At 42.8% G+C, this 25,805-nt stretch overlaps 1 protein-coding gene across 2 annotated transcripts in view; it reads right to left on the bottom strand.

Annotated features, from left to right (window-relative positions):
• Nucleotides 1-25,805, bottom strand: part of TMTC1 (transmembrane O-mannosyltransferase targeting cadherins 1) — a 147,779-nt gene that overhangs the window by 90,231 nt on the left and 31,743 nt on the right. For both annotated transcript variants that reach the window (XM_055808347.1, XM_055808345.1), the window contains exons 6-7: nt 2,453-2,534; nt 1,361-1,464 (exon numbers count right to left, since the gene is read on the bottom strand). In XM_055808347.1, the coding sequence (XP_055664322.1) occupies nt 1,361-1,464; nt 2,453-2,534 (186 nt within the window). The remainder of the gene's footprint in view (nt 1-1,360; nt 1,465-2,452; nt 2,535-25,805) is intronic.

The raw sequence follows: 25,805 nt of genomic DNA, 5'->3' as shown, positions 1-25,805 counted from the left end.
TGGCTTTTGGGTTTAAAAAAACCTTCCCCCGTCATTACAAGATACGAAGAGGCAACACACAAAAGACATTTGCAACATTGAATACGTAGTTGGAATCAGGCCAGGATCATTTATGACTTGATGACCCCCATCTCAGCATAGACATAGCAAAAAGGGACAGCAGCAAATCCTTCATGCTGTGCCACGCAGGGTCTGGTATTAATGAATCTGCCAGAAATACTGTGAACAGATCACAGCTTTCCAAATCAGCCAGTGTGCTTCCTGGAAGCACTTCTAGCCTTGATGGTAATAGAGGCTGTTGTCACATTATCATAATGGTCTCCCAAATGAGATCCAGTCCGATTCTGCCGCAGATGTTGAATAAGAATTCCTTGATCTTAACCTGTGTCTCAGCTGCAATTCCACTGTTGGAATGAGGAACCAGCAAGGCCAGAAAGTGACAGAGAGGAGGACTGTTCCCATTTTCATTTGAGGTGTCAGTAAATTCCTCCAGAAGCCTCCATAGTGTCTTTCCCCAGTTCAGTAACTAACCAGAGCAAACAGTTATACACATGTCCCTGTCTTAAGAGGAAATCAACTTCCTACCATCTTCTCAGAGCACCGACCTAGGTAGGTTTGGAGGGAAAAACAAAGTTGTAGCTGCCCCTGCCTGGCTAGTCTGGCCCAGCAGAGACAGGGGGATGTGGTATCAGCTCACCTAACCACACACTGGGTCCCAGGCAAAGAAAGAAAAACCCAAAAAAGCATTTTTACCAAATTTAAACATTTATGTATCTTTTTTTTACAAAAAAAAAAAAAAAGATAGTAATAAAATAACAAATATCTGTTAACACAAATTTCAGGTTCATAGTTTTTAATCAATCCACAGCATTCCATCCTATGCTTAGCCAGAGCTCTGCAGTATTCTGTGCCACTGGAGTTCTGCCTTCCATCTTCACTGATCAGCCACCAATATTCCACCAAAAAGCATAGTCATCCCATTTTTATACAAACTTCAGCTGAAGCCAAATGCTTGCATCCCATACCTCAGGAGCAGCCAGTTTTAAGGATTAGGCTTCAGTCACTGGACCTTCCAGTCCTTTGCTCAGGAAATTTAACTATGTTCTTTGGGCTTTGCATAAAAATAAGCCCACATTTTTCGGTAAGAAAGCATCTGTAATGTAATTCTGTAGGACCCCGAGCATGCTTTGGGGTTCAAATAATGCTGTTTGCTTTCTGTTCTAGACAGAGCAATAAGAAGTAATTAAGTTAAGATAACAAAATAAGTCTTCTCATTTGCAATCTGTAAAACATTTCAGTGCAGGTTAAAAATAATGTCAAGGCTACACTTCTGAAATCTGTTTGATTAGCAGCATTGTACCTCGTCAGTAAATACGGTGAGAATGAAGCTGGATTGTCCTGCTCCGAAAACATGGGCATGGATCCTCCCATTATCCAGAGGCGGAAATACAATACGAGAATCACCTTTAAAGAAGAACACTTCAGTTAGCAATGCTCTATTCAGAAGAACTAAGGCCTCCAGCAAATATTTTGTTGTGATTGTTCTCCACGCTGTGCTCTGTTCCTAGAAGTGAGTCAGCCCAGCAGTTTAGGCAAAATTCAATTTTGCCACCCTATGCAGGTGACAAACATGCCAACCCCTCAGCACACACAGCACTCTACATCGTCGGGTCCCCCTGCTTTCACATGTGCATTACTGACAGCACTCGGCTACCCACTACACAGGCAGCATTTTGAAGGACAAATCCATCATCCTGCTACAGCTCAGACTGCAGACTTTTGCTATTGACCCATACCTAAATACAGAGGGAAAAAAACATGATGATGTCTTAAAAGCTATTATTGTTCACTCATGCTGGCACAGCTGTAAGGACAAGCTCCATCGGTGTTTCTCATGCTGTGTAATCCTAATCCCTGGAAGGACTCCCGTGGGCTGGCACTCCTCCACCTTTCTGGAAACCACTTGTCAAGGGACAAGCAAGGGGATCTGACTCCTAGAGCAACACAGGGACTTGCACACCCAGTCCACACCTGTGGAGGTGCTTGTTTTCTCCCCTGCAACGTGTCAAGTTCTGCTTGGAGCATGCCAAGCAGCAGGTATTTGCAGGCAGAGCTTTTCTTGTGACTCTTACTAAGCCCTGCACTGAAGCTAACAGCATGCCACTGAAAAGTCAGCCCAGCACCAGAGAGTACTCCTGTGTTTAGGGCAGGAAATACCTGCAGACAATCATGTGGTTGTAAGGGCAACCACTATAAATTAGAAGACAATCTGAACTGAAAACACAGCAATATTCTTGTCTCTGCCTAGCTGAAGTCATCTAGACTACTTTCTAAGACTAACTTTGTATTAAGTTCTACCATCTAAGCTTTCCAAGCCTTTTGGGACACCACCATGCAATGTTCATTTTTGTCACATACACAGAAATACATCATCAAGTCCATTCATACTTACGTAGCTTATCACCAAAGCAGCTCTCTTCAAAAAAGGCCTTGCAGTATACAAGAAATTCTGGTTGTTATTTGCAGTCAGGTAGCTGAAACATAAGGAAACAAGTATTTGTTGAAATACTTTTAAACAATAACTCATTTTTCAAACTGGAGAAAAAGCTGTACATGGTTTCAGCCACCCTAGACTAACCTGCAGTAACAATGACATCACTCTTACTCTTCAAAGCTCTTTCCACATGACTTAAGTAAAATATTGAGGCCACCTTCATACAATACACACTACAATACATTGCAGTTTCCCCATCAAAATCTGGGTTTGGTTAGTTATTTTTTTTAAAACATCAATGAACACCTTAATCCTTAGAAAAGCCCCACATGTCTCACTAAGATTGCTGTCTTCAGACTCCCAGAAGACTACACTGAGACACATTTTTAAAAGGTCACCCAAACAGAGCAATTCAATTTTAGGCCATGATTAAAATGCAAAAACTCCTTGTTCCCAGCTCTCTGCTGAGCCTCTACAGATGGGAATAACTGTCTAGCAGAACTGAACTTATTTTAAGCTTTTTTTTTTTAAAGCATATTCTGCATGCTTAAGTTGCATTATGAGTCTGCTGACAAGGTGTTATGATAATTAACTGTAGAGAGACAAACACACAGGTGGCTTATTGTTGTTGGAGCGTTCATAAAAATCTTCCTGTTTCTCAATAATTAAACTGTATCTGGAGCCAAAACTACATATTAATTTTAATAGAGTAGAAGCATTTGACAAATTCTAAGGAGCTTTCTTAGTATAACAAACAGTGCCATGCCTATGGCATTAATTCAATGATAATTCAATTTCTATTGGACCTTACAGTGGCTTCATTATTTTAATAAAGTGATGAGAAACAAAAAGAAATACAGAAGAGAGAACAGGAATATTTTAAGCATATAGAAGCTAGAAAACTATTGAAAAATGACAAATAATTTTAAGAAGTTATAAATAGCAAGTAAACAAAATAAATTCAGAAGGGAAATGTTTGCAGGTTTCTCTGTGTAACATACAATCAGTATTGCGATACTCTATTTAAATTATTTACAAAAACTGCAGCATGAATCACAACACCTGCACACAAGTTACCTTTCCAAGCATGAAAGCATCAGAAGTTTCTCCCGTGAACATCTAGCATATAAACCACATCTTATTTCCTTTCCAAATTCCTCAAGACAGTCTACTATCTGATTGCTTCCACCTTTCAAGTCATTGAAAAAACAAGATTGCAGCACTTCCTAATGCTGCCAAGAGTCTTTAATATCTGGCTTTTTGTTCAAATTTTCTATAGTAGGAAGTCTGCAAGCCTGGTCACCATGGCAAGATGCAGACAAAAGCACCAGGGGCAAAGCCAGCAAGAAACAGGCAGCATTTAACAAGAATAAAGAAGTACATCTGGGTGTTCTCTATAAAATAACTGCTCTTCAGAAAACTTTCCCTAAGTGTCGTGCCTAAAACTCAGGAACCAAACCATACATTGTAAAGCAAGCCAGATGACTTTCTGTCTTTGGTGTCTACTTATTTACAAATGTTGACATTTAAGCACCAAATCTGACTTAAATGTCAGACTAGTCTTCAAGGGCTGAACTCCGCAAAGTGTAAAGTTTTTTGAGCTCCCACTGATTTTAATCAGGCTTCAGCAAGTACGAGTGAGATGAAACTAAGCCTTCAGCTTTCTCTCTCCATGAAAGGTCAGGTTGGCCTTCAAGTGTTCACCATGGCCCTGCTCCAAAGCCCACTGGAGCCAAAGGGAAAGACTCTCGGTGACTTTAATAGCATTTGGATCAAACCCCGGTCTTTTGTTCCCTACTGGAACCTTACACGAAACTCAACCCCCTCGTGATTTTCAGCAGGAACAGAAGTTTTGGGTTACATTTTGTTTATATTTTTATGGGTGGAGGGAGGACAGCCCTCTATTAATCATGCTGCCTGATTCTTTTCAAGAACCTGCTTTCACTCGCTTGTAGTTTTAACTAACTGCAACACTTTGGACAGAAATTTTCCATTACAAATATTTGCTTTAGGTGGAATTATTCTGGGAAAAGATCAGCCAGCACATTTCAGCTTTTTCTCCAAAACTACAATTAGAGACAGAGAAGCACTGTTATCGGTCTCAAGAAGTCTGCCAACTTCATCCTTGAGAAACTACATCACCTCACATCAGTGACCTAAAACTCGTGAGGCAGCCACCATCTCCGGGCCACAGGTTTGCCATCCTCCATGACAGCCACCCGTGGCTAGGCAAGCTACAAGCTCGGGGGGCAGCACCTGTGGGGCAGTGGGGACATGCCGACTCCACTGCTTTGCCACCCTCAGCAGGGATCTGGCTTTTAACAGCTCAAGTTCACATTGAAGATGTTCTAGCTGGAACAACTGCTAGGGACAGCAGGCTGTTCGTGAAGGTAGCCCTTCAGCAAGAAAGTTAAACTTCATTTTAGGCTGCTGAGGCTCAGGAAAGTGTTTCTGTGCTTCAGGGCCTTGCAAACAATGATCTAGAACTGGAGACCACCACAGAGCCTAGAAGAACCCCTCATTATTACCAGCTCTCTGCTCTCTCTCAAGCCTGGCCTGAGGAGAAAATTAAAGCCAGAAAATAAGTGTAAATGGAAGGCAATAGTTGCTTTTCCACCCTTGGCAGTACAGTGCAGGAATGCTTACTCTTTAAAACACCTTGATTTTGACTTTTTTTTTGTCTGCCTATGAGTAACTAAAATCTCACACCTTCCTTGCAGCAAGCATAACACTATGCAAGCTACCAAGCACAGTTTCAAGGTGTGAGTTTATCTGCAAAAGGAAGTTAATTTGAAATGTTCCACCGAATTGCAGGGTAGCCATGGTCACTGCAAAGCAGGCCTTCTGAAAGAATTTCAGAAAATCCTGACAGGCCCCTAACAGTTTATGTTGCTGAGCAGTAAAATCTCCAGGAATAAAAAAGAAAGCCCTCCACCGACACCAACTGCAAATCACTCTGTGCTAGAGAGCAAATGGGCAGCAAGCAAGAAGGAACCAGAATGAAAGTAATGGGCAACTGGGAATGGGTGAAGAAAGAGCTCAGGAGAGCCCTGAGCCTTCTGATCCTTCCCCTCCAAACGGTTTTGCTACTTTGCAGCTTAAGTTAAGAAATGTTTTTTTTCCGTGGTAGTTCAATTAAGGAGCAAAGCTTTTCTCTTATGAGAAACCAGGCTGCCAAACATCCCACTGTTCATAGGATCCACTCCCTATTACCTGCTCCACCACGATCAGTGTAATGTGGCTTCCCATGCCAAAATACACACACCTCTTCATTTCTGCATGAAAGCAGGCACAGGATACATGTAGGAAAACTGTACTGATGGTAGTTCTCCATGCACCAAAATGCTACTGCAGAGTGGGCAAACATTTCAAGGTGTAGGTCTCCCAGATTTTCATAATGAAGTGATAAAATGAGAGGAGGAAATCCAGATCGCCAGGTTTGCTAAACAAGTGTGAAAGGAGCCCACTTGGGCAGCTTCGCGCCAGCTTTCCTACAAAGCAAATCAGCATGTAATTGCGTACTTGCTATCTTTTAAAAGCCTTTCAGGAATACTCCCTGAAGCAACCAGAATCACAACAAACAATAAATCCAAGAAATGCTTAATAATGCAGGGACTTCTCTCACACAGTTCGAGCAGAGGCCAAGACAGATATTTGGCAGCTCCGGCTTCCTGAAAAGCACGGCTCATCCTGAAATCAATTACATCATCAGGGAACTCAGAGGTTTTATAATTGAAGACAGCAGGGTAGGTGGCCTAGTAAAACTCAATACTGTGCAGTTTACAGGAATGTAAACTTTGCTGGTACCAGATGGACTCTGTGTTAATCAAAACAAACTTCTCTAAGAAGCAGGCAGCTTTTTTAATTTGCCTGTACCATTGGAGGCATCTAGAGTTTAGAGAAAGGAGCAGGGCAGCTCCTTAGCTGCCACTCACTGCCACGGCTGCGTGAGCTATCGCGCAGACCAGTACTGGCAACACATTTACCCCACACGCTGCAGCCGACTCAGCTTTGGTATAAAACATGAACTTGCTCTTCTGTTCTCTTTGAAGGCTTTCTCAAGGGAAGCAAACAAACAATTCAGATGTGTGACGAATGGTCCCCATCAGGGACATCTAAAAGACCAAGATAACTATGAAGTAGAACAAGCTTTGGTCTTTTGAGAGCTTGTTTTGGCCACTGTGAGATCATTGCTTCCATTTACACTCTTCTCAGGAAACATCCGACTCCCAGCAACCACCAGAGTTTTGAACAAGCACTTTCAAAACCCTAATACTGAAGAAAGACATTAGAAGGATGAGTATGAAAGCAAGGCTGTTAACTTATTCTTAATTATTGATAACACTAAGACACCTCTAATCAAGACATTTTTAAACTTAGAAGGAGCTATTTTAGGCAAATGTCAAAGCTTCAGGTCACTGATAGATGCACACCTAATTCCAAACCAGTTTGACAGATTCCCCTGTTGAGAATGTGCAAGTTTTACAGGAGCCATATTTTGTCTATAGAGATCACCTTACCTTTTCTACTTGAAGATGACTTCTGCATAGTCTGTGCAGCCAGCTAGATCTTAAATTGGAGAAGTATATTTTCAGCCTAGCTCAACCTGTGTTCCTCCTTGAGGACAACAACCATAGGCAAGTATATGTGATACCCCAGGGAGAAAACAGGAATGAAAATCCATCGTGGAATAAAAAAAATTGATTAAAAAAGAGGAAAAAACAATATATTCCAGACATACCTGGATTTTCAACTTGCTTAAAATACCTGTCAGTGCAAGGAAATAAAATACCAGTCATAGCTACAAGTTTTGCAAGGGAGAAGAAAAAAAAGTCCTCCTGCTTCCTTCTTTATAAGTCGTCTTGACATTCCCCACAGCATGTGTGTGGCGTCCTTGCTCTTTATCTCCCCGGAGAGCCTTAAACCCCAGCCACCACTACCCACGCAGACCCAGATGCATAAACACACACAAACAGAAGCAGTTTTACAGACTCTTTAGGGGGCCATGGAGCGATTTTATGAAAGTCACAATACTTTTAACTCATTCACACTGATAATGTCACATGCTCTTTGTGTACATTTTCAGTTGTGACCACATTTGGAGTTTTTACTGTTTGTCGGATTTTCAGGGAAAGCAAGGCATAACTGTCTTGTCATACATAGCAGAGGAGATTCCACTTCTGGCTTTTCCTTATTCTTTTAGGCAAAACATACCTCATTCTGTGTGGGATGAAAGTAGAGGAAGAAAACTGGGAGTAACAGGGAAAGGAGAAGAGAGGCACAGTAAGGGATTAGAAATAGAAAGAAAAAAAAGGAAAGCAGCAAAATGCATGTAACAGATCAAAGATGTGACCAGGAAGATGAAAAGGGGCATCCCTTCATACCAGACATTCCACTGGCTGACGGACAGGGAGACAAGGTTGAGCAGGGCTAACAGGAAAAATAAGACCTCATCAAAGCACAGCCACCATCCGGCAGATCTCAGGAAACCAAAGCACCATGCCTGCAATTTAAAGCTTCCATCGATTTCAGCCATTTTATCTCCTCTGCATCACACACACCTGAGGCATTGAAATCCACACTTAGGCTCATTATTCCCTGACCTAGCTCCATTAAGGGATGGTATTTCAAGGAAAAGCATTATAAGCAGCACCGATAGCAGCTTTAGCTGCTCCACACATTCAACTACAAACCCCTATTTTCAGCTGCTTGTTCTTTTGACAAGTTATATACATTCATGCTGGAAGTTTTCCCTTCCAGGATCTTGTGTCAAGCTGAAATCATTTTCTTCCTTAAAAGTATCAGGTAAATCAGTTAGGCTGTTCCTGAAAAAGCAATTAGAGATATTTGCCCATATCAACAAAGTCATGCAAGCAGTTTATTAGGAAAACTTCAGTGGTTCTGTAGTTTGGAGCATGGATTTGAATTGTGTAGAGGGATTACAGAGATGCTCCTGTTGTTGCTTTCAGTGACAACTGACTCCACTTCTGGGCACATGACAAGCCACCAAAAAAAAGATCTCCATTTGCAATGTCACTAGAGATTTGTATCAATTCCCCAGTGCCTCTAGCCCTACCAAGCACCATCTAGCAGAAGCCTGCAGGAACAGCATCAGACTCTCCTTGCATTGCTACTGCAAAACCATTGAGAGAGGAGACTCTCTCCTGCAATGCCTGTATCCAACCTGGAAGGGACCATTTGCTTGGACTACAGAGGGCTGAAAATTGTGTCTCAAGAAGAGGCTATATGAGTATGTGTTACAAGGAAGAGAGGGGCTAAAGGAGAAAGGAAGGTAGGCACAAAGAGGAAAGGGATGGGAACAAAGAGGAGCCAAGAAGAAAGATGGAGATAATGGAGATATTCCAGCCCCTGCTGCTGTCAGAGATCCAGCAGCAGTATGCAAGAAATCTGCTGCCACTGGAGCTGCATTCACTTGTGTCCCCAGTGAGCACTCAGGAGCTGGACTGTGGCACCAGAGGCAGGAAAGAGACCACCTTCCCCAGAGCAGCTCCACTTCTGAAAGCAGCTGTGCTTCTGACGAATCAATCCAGCATGAGCAGATGGACCCAAAACCACAGAGGACAGCCAGGACTCCTACAGACCGAATGCTGCCTTCATGTCTCTGCACAGAAAACAGCTGGCAGCTCTTGAATCAGATTTCCCCAAAACACAGCGCAGCGTCCACAGGCCACACTCGCTCCGCAGGGCCAGGCTTGGTGAAGGGGCTGCTTGCAGACCCACTGTGCCCAAGCAGGGAGTCTGCAAGGTATCTAAAACATGCTCCCTAATCACAAAAAAACTAGCTTACTTGCCAGCTTTTATGTGAAGACGGGAGGAGGTTATCCTCCACTCATGAACAAGGCTCCATTATTGTGAGTAGAAATTATGGAGGTTCTCTGGGAATCAAGTGTCCTAGTAAAAATTTACAAACAAGCCACAAAAGATGTGGAGACCTGCTGTCCTGCCAGTAAATGCACTAGTCCAACTAGTCTGCTAATTTACAGAGGGAACCATGGTGGCTTTAAAATTATATATATGCAATTAGGAAATTAAGGCTTTAACTTTTTGCTGTTGTCTTTGCCTAGGACCCCAGTAAACAAACTTAAAAAATAAAATAAAATAGAGAAATTTTAAAGTTTACAACAGGGCAGAAGAGGAGGAATAAATCCATTCTGTCAGTAAAATATGGCAGAGAAAGCACAGAAATCAGTGTCTCTGAGACTCAGTCTCTCTCTGGTGAGCCTCCTGCGCTCTGCACAGGGGAGGAAAGATACACACCTCAAAACAGGATATAAAGACATACCATTGCTAGCAACACCAAACTATCCTGGATTCAAATACAGTGCCAAAAAAGATTATACAAGGAAGTGGGGGGGGGGGGAAGGGAACGGACCACAACAAAAAGAACAGGACAAAACAGAAGCCATCACATTCAGGCAGTCTGCCTGCTTCTTATGGACAAACGCATGGCACCATGCAGGCATCCAGCCCCCAGAAAATGCAGTGAGGACTCAGCAAGGAGCACAGTCCAACTGTAAATACACCCAGCAAAGGCAAGCACCCAGCCCCACAGCAGGGATGCGTGTGCTCACCCCTACACAGCCATCAGGGTATGCCAGGAGCACCAAAGAACTCCCCTGGAGAAAAGGCCCATCACCTCCTTCCTCCTCCATGTATCAGCGCTACAAAAAGTGATGGGCGCTGATAAGAAGCATGGGGGTAGATAAGGGTCAGCTGGTCACAATGCCAGCTCCTGAAACAACTTTTTAAGGAATTTTAAAAACTTAAGAAAGCAACCTTCTACAGCTCAGCCTGCTCTCCCTCAGGACAAATCCTCAGTTGTGGGGTTTTTTCTTAAATATGTTTACTGAACTGAGCTATATTTTTAAAGTCATCATTTGGTGACCCAAAAAGAAACTTTCTGCAGTGCTTGGAGAGACACATAATGTTTTGTGAGCATTTCTGATAAATCAAGTGAAAGTGGTAAGTGAAAGTCTGGTTTCAGAAGGAAATGTGGACACAATTTGCAAAGAAATGAGGGGAGAAAATGAGCACGTGAAACCCTCTGTAAAGGTAGTCTGAAGACTATTGCTTTATTTCAAAGCCTTTTTTTTTTTTTTTAATTCTTCCATAATTTAACTGTAATTTGAATCTACTTGTCACATTCAGTTTAAATTCACATTTTTCATTTAATTGGTAAGGGCGGGAAATCACGCATCCACAGTTTGAATCTTTGACTTTGAGATAACAGGATGAAAAGAGGAGCAGTTACCACACCACTATAATGGGGTAGGGGGACTGTGGACCTTCAGGGCAGTAAAACAGAGTATGTATGGGGAGTTCACCATCACTAACATCCAAGAATCAATTTATGGACATCTAGAAACAAACAGCAAGTGATAATGAGAAAATAAGTGAAAACAAGTGATAGGGAAAATTCGGGGAGGGGTGGGGGGCACATTCATGAATTTGCTAATCTTCCCTCCTCCTCCTCTCCTGGCTGCCTCTGCCTTTTGACAGCAAGGTCTAAGAGCTGGGACTGGGTGAAAGGACCATGCTAGCACAGACTTTATGGAAGCAGGAGAGAGCATGGAGTGCAAAAGAGCTAGTGTATGAGGCACTACTGCAATAGCAACAGTTTCTTTATCGAGGTGTTAATGAAGATGGGAAAGCTTGCGTGGATTCTCCTGAAGATGCCCTCTAAATTAAGAGTTTAGAACCTATTCATTTACACTGAAAATCTTCCCAAATTCACACAATGGAAAGGAAAGGGATGGCCCTTGTTTGGATCTAGACCTTCTGTTAAAAGCCACCAGTAGCAGAGATACTAAATTCAGCTGTGCTGTCCTCAAACTGAAGCCTGGCCCATTTTCCACAAACTTTTCCTTCAAAATGAAACCCATGCATCAGCTACTTTAGAAACAGTTTACTGGATGTCAACACTAAATACTTCAGGAAGAAGGTATTTCCTTTCCGGAAAATTCTTAATCTGACATTTGATCTATCATGTCCCTTTGCTTCTGTCAGATTGAATAAAGCAATCTGTAAATATGTCACAGCCATCTCTAAATACAAAATAAATGGTAAAAAAAACCAAACCACCTTCCCCATTCTTTTCTTGTTAGGAAACTGTCTGTTATTTTTAATTTAAATTTAAAAATAGCTTGTTCTTTTTAAATATGAATGACACAAGTCTGTTAGCAATATAGCGAAGAAGCAAAATAACATTCTTCAGAGCTGGTGTTCTTTCAGAGAAACTTTTTGATGTTTGCAATCAAATGCAACTCAATGCCAAAGTTATACTGCAACACAGAAAGAATCTGAAAGAAAACAATTCAAAAATTGGAAGCAAATTACTTCTTTTGTCAGCAGCCCTGTGAGTAAATTGTGCCTGTGCTGTTACTGTTGGCATGAAATACCAAACACTGCAGTTCCAATAACTTTTCTCTCGGTCACTTTTCCACACAACCATCTACACACAAATCCTTAAATTCTTCAAATTAAAAATGGACCAGTTCTTTCATCACAGGCACTCGTGATTCGGTTATGATATGTTCATCTGTGAAAAATAAAAATTAAAATCCGCAATAGCCATTAAAGATTAGTGGCTTACTTTAAATGGATTTCCTCTGCAAAGCTATTCTTTTATATCTCATCTAAACAGGTAATAAATGGTAAAAGCCAAAAGCATATCAGTAAAAGAATAACTCTATAACTTGGCAGAATTAGAAAAAATAATTACATTTTATCCTATTTTGACCACAGATCAGTCTCATCTACCGCCAGAAAAATAAGACCACAAATGTTCCAGTCTTCTTTAAGTTACTAAGATATTTGCTTTGAACTGCACTGGCAACTTCCAAAAATAATCAGTAGCAAGAAAACGACATCATTTTGTAGTCTCCATTTCCATAGAAGTGGGCTTAATTTCTGATATTTACAAGCCTGGCAAGTATGAAAGATCCTGCACAGTTGCTCACAGGAAAGCTTATGGGATGTTGCACTTAGCCAAAAATCCAAGCAGCTTCTGCCTCAGGGATTTTGCAACAGCCTGTAACATACCAATCACATCAAAATTTTACAGGATGGGACTGGAGCTGACACTGAGTAATCAAACCTTCCCACCTAACAGATAGCCTCTCCTCCCCAGACACCCCATGCCAGAAGGCAATCACCCGCTTGGCCTGAGGGGAACCCACGAAAACCAGTTTTTTCAAGGCTTTGTCACCCTCCAATGTAGCCATGGTCTGGGTTGTTCTGGCAGACCACAGCCAAGATCCCTTTAACAAGGTCATCTCACAACAAAAGTCCTTTCCAAAGCCCAGCTGCAATGCAGCTCCACACTGCCAAAGGGACACCCCCTCCGGCACCATGTGGGGCATCCTCCAGCATCACACCTGTCCCACAAGCCAGCCAAAAGGAGGGTGTGAGGGTGTGGGCAGACAGGCCATGGGACAGACAGACCCTGGTGCGCAAGGAGAAGGAGCCACACCTTGTGGGAAAGGTTGCATGTCGCTTGTCTAGACTCCAAACACTGATGGGATCTCATCAAAAAATGATACAGATGTCTAGAGAAGAGGGCACAGGTGACAGAGGAGGGGAAAGGTGAGAAGCAGTATCTGAGCTCCCACAAACACATCTGCTCATTCTTGTGGTGGCTCTTGCAGGACCACTACTGCACAGGTGCATGGACACAGCCAGCAGCTTGGCCTCAAAGGCCACCAGAAGAGTCACTATGGAGGAACACCAGCACAGCCTCTGCTCTGCAGCATGGTAGCAGTCCCCTTGCAGCTAAAGCAGGAGAACCGATTCTCCTGAATTTACTTGTAAAGAAGCGCCAGGACAAGCAACGCTGCAACAAAACTGATCTAAAAACTCTTGCATAGATGTGCTCACAGGAAACAGGTATTTTCATTAAACTGACTTTTTTTCTTTTCTTGTTCCCCTTTAACATTTGCACTGTATGTTTGATCCTATTATTAAACACAATAAATAGCCCCTTGTTGAATAATTAAGAAGAAAGTACCAGCCAGTGTGGGTAGTATTGCCAACCAAGAATGAAGACAGAATGATGCTGTTATTTCTGTATTTGAGTTATTGATTAAATGTAACATCCATAAAGCAGCAATCAGAATTGCTATTCTGCAAACATTCCCAGAGAAATAAAGGCTTGTTCCAAGTGCCAATCATATATACTTCTGTGGTTAGAATGCAATTAAACTACTAAAGCATTCAATATACCCACAAGCCAAACAAAAACAAATCACAGAAACCTGAACTGTGGAGCAAAAACAAAGGAAAGATTTTTAAAACATAATTCAAAAATCAGAAGTGTCAATACAGCTGTTGTTTGTAAGCCATTGTAAAAACTTTCAGGTTATATGTATATGTATTATTTATACACAGACAAAAGGGTCTTTTTCCAAAATACGTCTCAGTAGGAAAAATCTTGTGAAACAGTAACACGCTACTTATTCCAGAAAACTGTGTTTCTTTTTTATGCTTCCTGGTTTACTTTTCAAGTTTTCTTAAGCAGTGAAATGGATGGGAAGAAAAACATTCTTGAATTAACTATGTAAAACTCTTGCCCTCCGATCCTGAAGAAAGAAGGTTATTTTGAGAAAAATAAGAGAGTAAGAATAATACCAAACAAATGTCCTGAATCAACAGTCTCAGTTTGATGCCAGAGACCAATACAGAGAGCAACGTCCTCACCAAAGGCTGTCATACTCACCGACAGCAAAGAGCCAGAGCCCGAGCCCATGCCAGGGGGACACCGGAGACCCTCCGGTGAGATCCTGCAGCCCAAGCAAGCAAGCAGCAAGCCCTGCGCACTCCCATCTCCCACGGAGGGACGAGACCAGGTGTTTTGGAAGAGTTTTGGAAGGCACACACCTTCACTGGGAGCGTAAGCTTTCAAATCACACTTAGCTTGTGGATCCTGCATGGGTAAGAAAGGAGCAATCTCCAAACCAGCAGCAGTTTCTATTAGATTTGGCCACCACGCTCCCCTCCTGTGGTGGTTAGCACAGGAGGCACCTACGCTATGGGCACCAACCAGCCTTGGCTCAGAGCCTCTCCTCTTTGCAGTGAGTCTCTAACCTGCCCTGCTCAGAGCAGGGGGTTACTGCAGTGTTTTCTGAGGAGCAGAGAAGCGGTGGAATGGAGTTTACCTGAGTGGTTGCTGCTTGTCAAAGCTTCCTCCAGAGAGCACAAGCTCACCCAAGCACACTTTACTTGAGCAAAGCTGTTTTGTCTGCTTCAGTTTTGTTTCCTTGAATTGATAGCTCAGGGATATGACGGAGAAGAAAAGGGCGCTTTTCACAAGGGCCAGAAAGAAACAGATTCCACTAGATGGATGGAGCAAACCAAGGCAGTGTTGATGAACATGCTGTGCTTCGGGCAACTTACTTTAAAAAAAACAACTCACATTACAAAAATCACTACAAATCATCTGCATGAGATTAAAGTCTTGACCAAACCATACATGCTGCATTACCCTATAGGCTGCTTGCCTCGGGTAAAAAGAAAAATTTGGCCCAGTTGACTGGTACTATTACAGAGCAACAACCCACTGCTCCTTTTTTTTGTTTGTTGGGTTTTTTTATGCTCTAATGAGCTTGTTTTAGTGCCCTGAGCAGATCCAGGAGTCTATCCCTTTGCAAACAGCCACCTGACAGCACACCAGAGCAGCTGTCTCCAGAATTAGAACAGAGACATTGAAACACAGAGGCACATTGATCCAATCGATCTCTCAGAGAGCTGAGAAGCGCAGGGTCCTTGGAGACCTTTATTTTTTCAATGGGCAATGAAAGGGCCTGGCAGTAAACTGGAGAGAGCCAGTTTTATAAGGTAGGAGGGAAATGATTATAGAACTGTAGCAGTTCAGGGATCTTCCAGCTGGTTTAAATGATTTGGCTTCCTTATGAACATACTGAAAGTGGGGGGGGGGGGGGTGGCGCGCGGGGCAGGTAACAACTTCTGAAGGTCAGCCACAAGTGCTATCACTACCACGTGAAGCAGAGTCCCCAGTTTATTCTCAAACATTTAATGTAGAGATGGGGACAGGGGGAGTAATTCGGAGGGGACAACGGAGGTTAGTGCCTCCGTATGCAAATATGGATTAAGTAAGCAGACCATCTCCTGCAGTATCTTGCACAAATGAGGAAAATCAAGAGAGGCACCAGAGAGCAACACCATCTACACCAAGCTCCACTGACTACAGCAGGCAGGCGCTCAGGTGAGGTGTAAATTCAGATTTCCCGGGAAGTGCTGAACTGACCTCACTCTGCCATAGCTCGCAAGGTGGCTTTTGCTGCTGGGTGAAATACCACTTCCTGAAAGGAACAGGGGCTGATTCTTTGCCTCCTTCATTTAGTTTTGCCTTTTTATTACACAGGCTTAACTATTATATATGCCATACTGATAGCTTCGCAAGGAAGCAGTAACATTTCTAAAATGTTCAGAGAGGAAGGGAGCATTCATTTCAGTTGAAACCTTTTGGTTATTTCAACTCAGATTTGCAAATACCTTTGCCACCCCCACACTACACGTTTGTAAGCTCCACGAGAAAAATACACACAGTTGCATTGACCAGCCTTCAGCAATACAGGCTGGTGGGGACAAGGAGCAGCACCTTAATAGTCTCCTCTTTCTATCCCATCCTTGGGAAACATGTGTGACTGTTACTGAACGTAAATCTTTTTTAAAGTTTCTTATTTAGAAAATGTCCAAAACAGAAACAAAACATGCTGTTCATTGAGAAATGCTTTTTTTTTACTTTTTTTTAGTGTTTGGGGGTGGGTTTTTGTTTTTGTTTGCAGACTGTTAGCTTTAATAATAAAACAGTTCAGTTTAAGCAGAATTTTTTAGGATGTCCAGGGTATTTTTTCATCAGGACGAACCTAATAAATTAATTTTCACACTGCTGGGAGTCAACAGGAGCTCATTCTTGTTCCCTCCTTCCTCCAAGGTCAGGAGACTGTACTCTGATTTGGTTCCTTGTTGGCATAGGCTGCACACTGACTTTGGAAGCTCCTGTGCTGGCTGGAGCGCTGCAAACCCCGAGGCTGCCCCCACTGCCTCCTTGTCTGCTGGGGTAGGGGTGAGCAGGCTGGCTGCGGCAGAGGCTGCCTCCAGCACACATTACAGCACCGCTGGCTGCACGGAGGCTCTCCATGCCCTTCACCGATGTATCTCCAAGGCACAGAAGCAAGGCTTATAGCTGACTGTGTGGTTTTGACCTGATGCAAACATAGGTGTGAGTGGAAGCATTTCAAACACATAACTGGGATCCTGTGTATGCCTCTCCAGTAACATCTTCGGAATAAGGACTGTATTACACCAGATCACACTTCTTGCCTCAGCCAACCATCCCCCAATTGCACACAAGCTCACTTTAAAACTCAAAGGTGCCAGATACCTAATTTATTTAAATTTCTTTTTCTCTCTTACTGATCTGTCTCACTGACTCTGGAAGGCCGCATCCGATATAAATAATATCAGCATCCACCAAGTAACGGAAAAGAGAGACAAAACCCTACAGACTCCATCCCACTTTCACTTCTGTCAACAGCCGCCTCTTGCTGATTTCACAGCGGGAATCATAACTTCTTTCTACTTCTGTATCATTATTTTTTTAAAACAACTTTTGGTAGAAAGCCAGCACTTGATGAAGAATGAGACAATCCCACTGGGTGCTATTCATCCGTGTCCTGCCAGTGTTCCTGGTGCTAACTGACCCACCACTCGGGATTTACAACGCTTATGCGAGCACATCACTGCTCAGGATCATCACCACCCAGTAGGGCATGCTCCCTCTCCTGCCCTCTTTGCTCTGCCCTGGTAACTATCATCGGGACAGCATGCATCAGGAATCTGACAGATCAGTCTACTCTCCTGAAACAAAGCACTTCAAGCCGCATATTAAAATCCTGGTGAAAGCTGCTGGAAAGCCCTGCAAGAAGAGCAGCAGCAGAGGGGGTATTCAGAAAGACTAAATTCTGCCTGGGAAACAAGCCTCCCTGTGTGCTGTTTCTGATCAGCAGTGAAAGGGAAGGGGTGATGCAGAGCCATCCTTCCCTCCGAGTCACCCTCTGGGGACCCTCTTTCTCTCCATCGGCTACAGAGGAAGCTCACCTCCCTTGGACTCGGCTCCCCCAAAACCCACACTGTCCAAATGCAGCTCAGGCTCTGACAAAAATAATTAAGAGCTACTGACAGAAAAAATCACCTTTTGGGTCTGTATTTCTTGTGCACAAGAGCACAAGATACTTTCACCCTCTTGGCAACCCTGCCTTTGAGTTCCCAGCAACTGATGCCAGCTTTGATGGAAAAATATGCTCAAAAAGCACGGGCTAGCTTTTCCTTTGCTATTCTGTGGGTCAATCAAAGAGACAGATTCATAAATGGAGAAGCTTCTGTCATCTCACAATAGCAGTACACAGACAGACTGCCTCTTGACAGGAAAAAAAATAAGACTACTACAAATAACGTTGGTATGGTAACACATGCATAAAATCAGTAATGAGAAGGCCAGAGGAGAGCTTATCCAGAGCCCCAAGTGCCAGCCAGTCTTACAGCACTTTGGCAGAGGCAACTCTGGAAAAACAAGATGAAGATATTTGCTTTATAGCTTGCAGATTGTCTGTGTCAATGCAATCATACCTCAGCCATCTTTTTCAGCCAAAACTCAGAGGCCAACCAGTTCCCAAGATGCTAAACTCGGACAGGCTCTTTGGGACCACACAGCTTGGGTCTGAGAGGGGAGCCCCTGGCTGCCCCACGGCCGCCAGATCTCAGCAGCCAGTCCGTCTCTCAATGATCATTGCCAAGCTGAGCATGAACTGCACTGCTGGGCTTCTCCTCAGAGAGACAAATTCTGATTAACATCACCTATGTTTCTTTGTATGTAAGCAAGCTGCTCACCCCACAGTCCACTAAGGACCTATCAGATGGCTGTCCAGGAATGTATAGCCCATGATCATACCTCCCATCAGGAGTTTCAAGGACCTTCCCTCCAGAACGGCAGAGTGGATTAAACAGGACAAGCCACAGCAATGCCTAGCACAGAAAAAACTGCATCACCACCACTGGAAATTAAATGGGAGGATATAAGACACTAATTTTATTGTGCTCTCAAAAAAGGAGCTAAGTGAGTGTGCTTGGTACAACACATCCTCATCAGCAAGTAACCATATTGTTACAAAAGCAGCTTTCCATCCCTGCTTTACGCAGAAGTACCAGTTATCTAGCCTCCCAGATGTCCTCAAGCTGCTTCATGGCCACTTTTCAGAGCAAGCAGGTGGAAAATGTAGAACTGTTCCCCAAATGAAGCTAACTGGTTTACAGGAACTCCAGATGTGACTCCTAACATTCCTAACACTGGTTACCTTAAGCACATTTTGCAAACAGTCACCAAGTTTAAGTCAACCGTGCAAAAAAATCCCCAAACACCCAAACCAACACCCTTATCAAAACGACAGCTTTAAAAAAGGGGAAAAATGCCAAATAAAAAAAAAAAAACCGACACCTACCCAACCAGTGTTTCCTTCAGTACTTCTCTGTCAATGCTGTTACAGGGAATGTGCAAGACTGTTTCACAGCTCTGCAACATCCGCAGCATCTCCTGCATGCATACCCATCCCACAGTAGCTCAATGCTGCTGGGGCGCTGCAGGAGCCCAGGCTGCCAGAGACTCTGGGACACCACAACAGCCTCTCAGTAATGCATTGCAAACACTGTTCTTATGTTTGGCTTTAACACTGAGAAGCGGGTGACCATTTCACCAGTTTTGTCCCATTGCCGATTTATGACTCAGCGCTGCAGTAACAGCCTGAAACGGAGACCTGCTTCAAAGCATTAATATCAGAGACTGAGAAAGAGGGCTGGTACAGCCAGACAGCCCTGGCATAGTTCATGTGGCTACATTCAGGATCTTCACGCCACCGTGGACTGACAGCAATCCAGAGGGTTTTGTGGTTTCCATTCCTTTGACTAGTTAGAAAAGGATGCGCTCCATTTTTTTTAAGACAACAGCTGACACATTTCAGAGTTTCCTTTTTGTTCTATCATGAGAACAGAGAAGCAAAGAAAGGGTAAGGTTGTATAAGGAAATACTGTTTTGGAGATAAACCAGTGCAAAATAAGCATTGTTCTTACAATTTCAACAGGGATGACTCCCAACTCCAGGAGGAAAGATGCTTCATTTAATAAAAAATATGCTGTTATGAGACTAGAGCTTCAGATTACAGGAGTTAAAGAAAAGCAATTTTTTTAATCCCAATTGCTTTTTTTTTACCTGTCTGTTTCTAACCCTAAAAACCTGATACATTTTTTTTTTCCCTAGACACTAAGGCATGCACTTTTCTCCTGGAGACTGAACCACTGCCAAAACCACACTGCTATCCAAGGGTCTTAACATGCTTTGCAAAAGCATTAATTATAAACTCACACAGCAAGAAGAAGGGAGTAAGGCTGGATCACTGGTTTCACTGCAAGGAAAACACCACCACCACCACAAAAAAAAGACAACATATCAACCATCTCAAAGAAAACACGCCACAAAGGACAGCAGCGAGGTGATGCTTGGAGGGTGGAAAGGTGGGAGAGAAAGAGTAAAACCCCAAATTTTCTCTCTTGGCAGTGCTGTTATTTGACTGTGCTTCTATATAATATTAGATTGGTTGAGATCAAAAATGAAGATTTAAGAGCCAGTTTTATTAATCCTGGCCCTCCTCTGCTTTCTCACCACACCTACACAATTGCTGCATCCAAATACACCACCCGCACCATCCAAAACAAAGCAGTTGCTAATTATCGTATCTCGTTATAAAGATGCCTCATCTGTACTTCTTTCAAGATTTATCACAGAGTCATTATTTCTCTCTGCAGCATGATTTCCCACTCAAGTGTGGGGAAAATGAAGGCAATAGCTATTTAAACGCAATTTGCAACATGGTCTGTATGTATTAATTTCTTACTGTCTTCTGGGAATATTTTCCTACATCAGGTACCTAAATCCATAAATATACATCCATTTGATTAACAAATTTGTGGATGAAAGAAAAGTAGAACTAAAGCAACAATTTAATTTCTATTGTATTACATATTTATTACTTTATAATACATAAACACCATTCCATCAAAGAGAACTAAGGTTAGGAATGCCACTAATATATCCTTGCCACCACGGCAGGGCTAGAAAGTAAAATAAAGAGGACTCATTCACACCAGACATCATAAGCTGGTTTTGTAATTGTTATTTCCCTTAAAAATAACAAGAAGCGGTCTCTCAGGGAGCGATGACTGATGGGTAGTTTCGCAGACAGAAAGAACAACCTGAAAAGCTGCGAATTCAGCAGCAAAATGGGAATGGTTTCCCAAAGGCTTCCCAAAGGTCAAGGGACATCGCAATTCACCACACTTTGCGGCACGTCTCTGTCCGAAAGGCCAGCACGTGTCCTGAGCAGAGATCCTCTCCGTTTGAGCCACCCAGAGCTAGGACAGCACGGGGGGAGGAGAGGGGAGCAAAACAGAGCAAACAGGGGAGCAGAGCTGTTTAAGCTCTGTTTCTTAACATAAATAGCTCCATATAAAAGATTTTACTGAACCAGAAAAATAGAAAACTAAAAAGGAAATCTGAAACCCCTCATGCTCATACATTTTCAGCCTTTCGGACCCCAGTACATAACTGATACCATGGCTGCTACTCAGAGCAGATAGCACGGCATCCATGTGTGAAGCCATCTACTACTTGACACCAAAGGCACCTACTCACAACAGAAAAGTTCAGCCTTCACATCAGGTCTACAGACTGTACCACACAGTCTATTTTTGTTATGGAAAGTATGTTTTCAGATCAAATTTGTTTCCAAAACAAAGGAACTCACCTCCTAAAGCCTGCCAGAGAAAGGGGAATACAACATTCCTTACTCAGCTCTCAGGAAATTAAAGTTACCCAATTGCTGGGGGGTGTTAAGGGGCCTCAGTCTCTTCTTGATGCCAATATTGAAAGGCGTCAAATGCCTTTACCTCACACTGCCGTCTGAGGATGGTGAGGGAGCAGAGCACCACACACCCAAGCTCAAGCAGAAAGTTTATTTTGTCTCCTCTGAACCAGAAATACTTCAGACCACTAATATAATGCAGCTCCAAGTTATTTCCTCTAGCTTTTTTTCCTTTAGCTAAAAAGCAGCTGGTACCACTGCTGAGTGACGGATACTTCTTAGCACAGAGCTGGAGATCCACCCCTCTGAAGCATGGCTCCACAGCTGTCAGACAAAACAACCCAGCCCATGGAGGCCTTCCCTGACCCAGCAGCAACCTAAACTACAGTCCATCAGACAGCAGCTACAGTATTGTCTCACATGCCCATAGATGCCAGCTGTAGCCAAGGAAAGCCCTCAACTTCATCTAGTGTCTGCAGAAAAATCAGTCAGCCCTGCGGTTGTGCCAGGCATGGGGATTACCATGCGTGGGGATTACCATGCACACACACCTTCCAGGGGACACGGAGGTTATAGAAGTGCACACCCTTCCCCTAGAGATCCAGCAGCCCTTTTAGACCGTCTAGGCAAAAAGGAGCAAGTCACTCCTGGCTCAGTAAAAGGCACTCTTTCTATGTGACTTCACAGATGGAAATGCATGGCAAAGACGTCAAAGACAGCAAAAAGACAAACATCCCTCTGGGAAGTATGCCACCAGGAAAGGAAAGACAATCATCCTTTTCTTAAACTATGATTCATACTATTTTTGCTTACAGGCTACATCATTTTCATGCAATCATTCAGACTGACACAATGGGCAAGAAGCACCCCATCAGCTTGGCAAAGGAAGCCTACCCGACATGCTCATGAAAAGGGAGTTGAGGTCTCCAAAAGGCCTGATTTCATGAGAACTAATGGCTCTGGGAGTCCAGAAGAAAGCAAGAAGCAGCAAATTTCTTGAGTAACGTGCCAGGAAAGTGTTGATATTTAAATTTTAGGTCCAGTTTAAGTTTTAGTTCTCACCTCACTTAGACTTGCTTTCCACTAGTGTACAACAGGGCATAAGCATGACCCACTATCCAAAACAATCCAACTTCATTTTTCTTGTTTGCCAGCTGCCAGGATAAAGCAGGATGTTCTACTGCTTCATTCTCCTATAAAAGGACCTTATACATATTTTGTGGACATACTGGTGGTATGTTTTTTATCCCACACATTTGTGGTTGCTTATGTTTTTTGTTCTGTGCTTTCTCAAAATGGCTGCTACCTTTCTGAGGCTGCTGAGATTTTTCATGGCACTTGACCAAAAGAAATAATTAAAAATACAAACAAGCACTCCAAACATACTCTTCTACTTGGGAAAAGCAAAGGCAGCTTCTCTAGAGAGTCTCAGCTATTGTCACTACACAAAGCTTGCACAGACAACGCCAGTAAGAAGGTTATTTGGTAACAACCCATGGCAATCTTCTGTGTCCCCTCCCCAGGAACACTTATAAAATAAAGAGGCGCTGCTGGATTCTCACACTTTTTAACACCAAGTTTGTACCTCATTTGACAGTCTCTTTAGGTTTTGTGTGCCCACACATTAACACACAGGCACACAAAGGAAGGAAGACAAGAGAGATGCACAAACACAAGGGTTAAGTGGCCATAAATTGGCCATCGAGGCATTTAGGCTGGGAAAAGAAAGCTTTCCAGGCAAACTTGTCAGACTGTAGAGCAGCCTTCCAAGAGGAGCCATGGAGATGATCCAACCGGACACAAGGCAGTGCTGAGCCAGCCTACGAAAGTGATTAGGTAACAGGCTCTGCATGATAAGAGGATGACTTCTGATGATGTAGTGCCTTTCCATTTGACGTTCCTTTGACAGAAGGAAGGGGATTACTTTAAGAAGTGCTACCTGCAGACTATCTTCTCGATTGTGTTGGTTTGTTTAGGTTTTGCGTTTTTCTTTTACTGAATCAGAGACTATCTCTCTCCTTGCTAAAGCCACAGCAACTCCCATCAGAGAAGCTATTTAAGAAGGTAAGTGTTAATAGATTGGAAAAGTCTTTTAAAATTAATGGTCTAAAATTCACCACGCCTAGTTTAAGAAGGCGAGAAGAATCCCAGTAAGCCTGTCAGATCTGCACTGTTAGCCATCCCATTCACTAAGCTTGCAGGGGCCTGAGTCTTATCATGAGGATACCAGAGATGTGGAAACCTGAGCTATACCGAACACAAACAGAGCTACAGCGATCAATGCCAGCTGTTCGGTTGCAATGACCCAGTAATCATCATGATTATGTGTCCCAGTTACTGGGGGACTCTGCTAAGAGGGATTAGCTGGTTGTGATTGTCACACTAAGCTCTACTCAAAAAAGCATTAAACGTGAGGACTAAGCATTCGAAATAATTTCCTGCTCAAGTACCCCAATGTTTGGGAGCCCAAGAGAAGACGATTACTAATTGGCAGAGAGCATTACCCCTCCAAGTGACTGTGCCAGGAATCCCATGTCTCAAAAACAGGCCCTGGGAGCACCATCGGGACTTGCTCGAGAGCCCTGCAACTTTATCCAGCTGAAAACTAAAGTCTTCTTCAAACGTATCTTGGGGGATGACCATGCCATACTGAATTCTGAGGACTCCTGCCTCCCCAGAAGCCTCCTCCATGTCCTGGCAGAATTACCAGGGGGCCAATAACACAATAAGCTACCACACTAAATCGAAGTCAGCAACCTCAAAATCTGGGCTAAGGCAGGGAAGCATTTTCCATGACGACGCAAAATATCTCTCTTGACTTTGATATGGGAACAGCTCCCCTTTTCAAGCCCCACATATATATTTTCTTCCTTAATAGTTTTTTCAAGAAGATACTGGACATAAGATCTGACCCCTATTAAAACATAAGCGCTGAAGGTAGAAAACACTTCTAGAAATTATCTTGGGAATCTTGCTGAACTTTATCATCTCTGGAGTCGTCATTCTTTCCATACAAGTGTGCACTTCATTACCTGGTAATCAAACAATAATGGCTCTTCAGTTATGCAAGATGCACCTCTAATTTGTAAGGGGTTTCTGAAGAGGTAATGACAGATGCTTAAAAAAATGAAATGTAAGAATATCAAACTTGTTATGTAAAAGATAATGGCACCCACAGAGTAGTCTGCCAGCTGGGTCACAGTCTCAGCTGGTATAAAGGAATGATGCTGATGTTCTGTCTTATGTATTCTTAAACGCTGAACCTGAAGCCAAATTAATCATATTACTTTGTGCTTTAATCTGACTAAATCTCACAAATGAAGCATCATCGGTGTAGGTCAACACCTGACATCCCTGCTTTCCTGACAGCTTCCTACGCACTCTAGGTAAGGCTGCCAGCAATTCAGCAGAAGGCATTTTTTCCCCACTGAATTTATATATCCTGATTGTAAAACATACTGAGTGTGTAATAAAGATATCAAACTATATATTTTCTTGTTTCTAAAACTAGATTCAATATAAAAGCTGCTAGGAACTATATCGTGAGGGACAATCTTGGGTCAAAAAGGATGATCTATGCAAATTTTTTCCATCCCTTTTTCTCCAGCTGCATGACTGTGAACAAGGACTCTATGCAGCATTTCGAAGACCGCGTGTTCACTCACAGCACTCCAGACAAAATGTCAACTCCAGACTCTGAGCACTCGCATTCGTTAATGCCTGGCAATGCTCATAAGATCAAAAGCAGCACACCATTCAAATGTCATCTGTGTGTGCAGATGCAGTATCAAGTGCATCTCCTCATATGACTAATTTTCCAATTAAGATTGAAACACTGTTTTGCTAGAAACACAACACACATGGAAAGATCTCATTCTTACCCCATAGGGATTTATTATCAAAGATACACTAATTTTACTCTAATCTACTTGTTTTCGCTCAGCAAAGTACTGACTTTCACAATATGGAAATTTTTGTGCTGCAAAATATAACTGTATTTTACTGTTTTGAAACAGTTTATCATGACATCCACAGGAAAAAAAATTAAAAAAATATGGCAAATGTTGTTTCACCTACTCTGATCTCCATGCCATTGCAGACATATTATTAGCAGGGCACAAGCTGCCTAATCCGAGACTTGTTCAGGTCCAAGCACATAAACTGCATCACAAGAGAAACTGCTGGGTAGACATACCCTGAGGAAGCCCAGCCTTTCAGTCTGTCTGGAAGAATGATAAAACAACTATCACAGACTGCAAAACTTTCAGCTAGGAGAGCTCTGTTTAATCTAGTGGAAAAAGACATAATGAGATGCAGTGCTTGGAAGCTGAAATTACATAAATCAGACTAGAAATAGGCAGACA

This window comes from Falco peregrinus, chromosome 6 (genome assembly GCF_023634155.1).
Source record: "Falco peregrinus isolate bFalPer1 chromosome 6, bFalPer1.pri, whole genome shotgun sequence".
Classification (NCBI taxonomy): Eukaryota; Metazoa; Chordata; class Aves; order Falconiformes; family Falconidae; genus Falco; species Falco peregrinus.
Note: the sequence above shows the minus strand (reverse complement) of the source record. Positions and strands in the feature narration are given on the sequence as shown.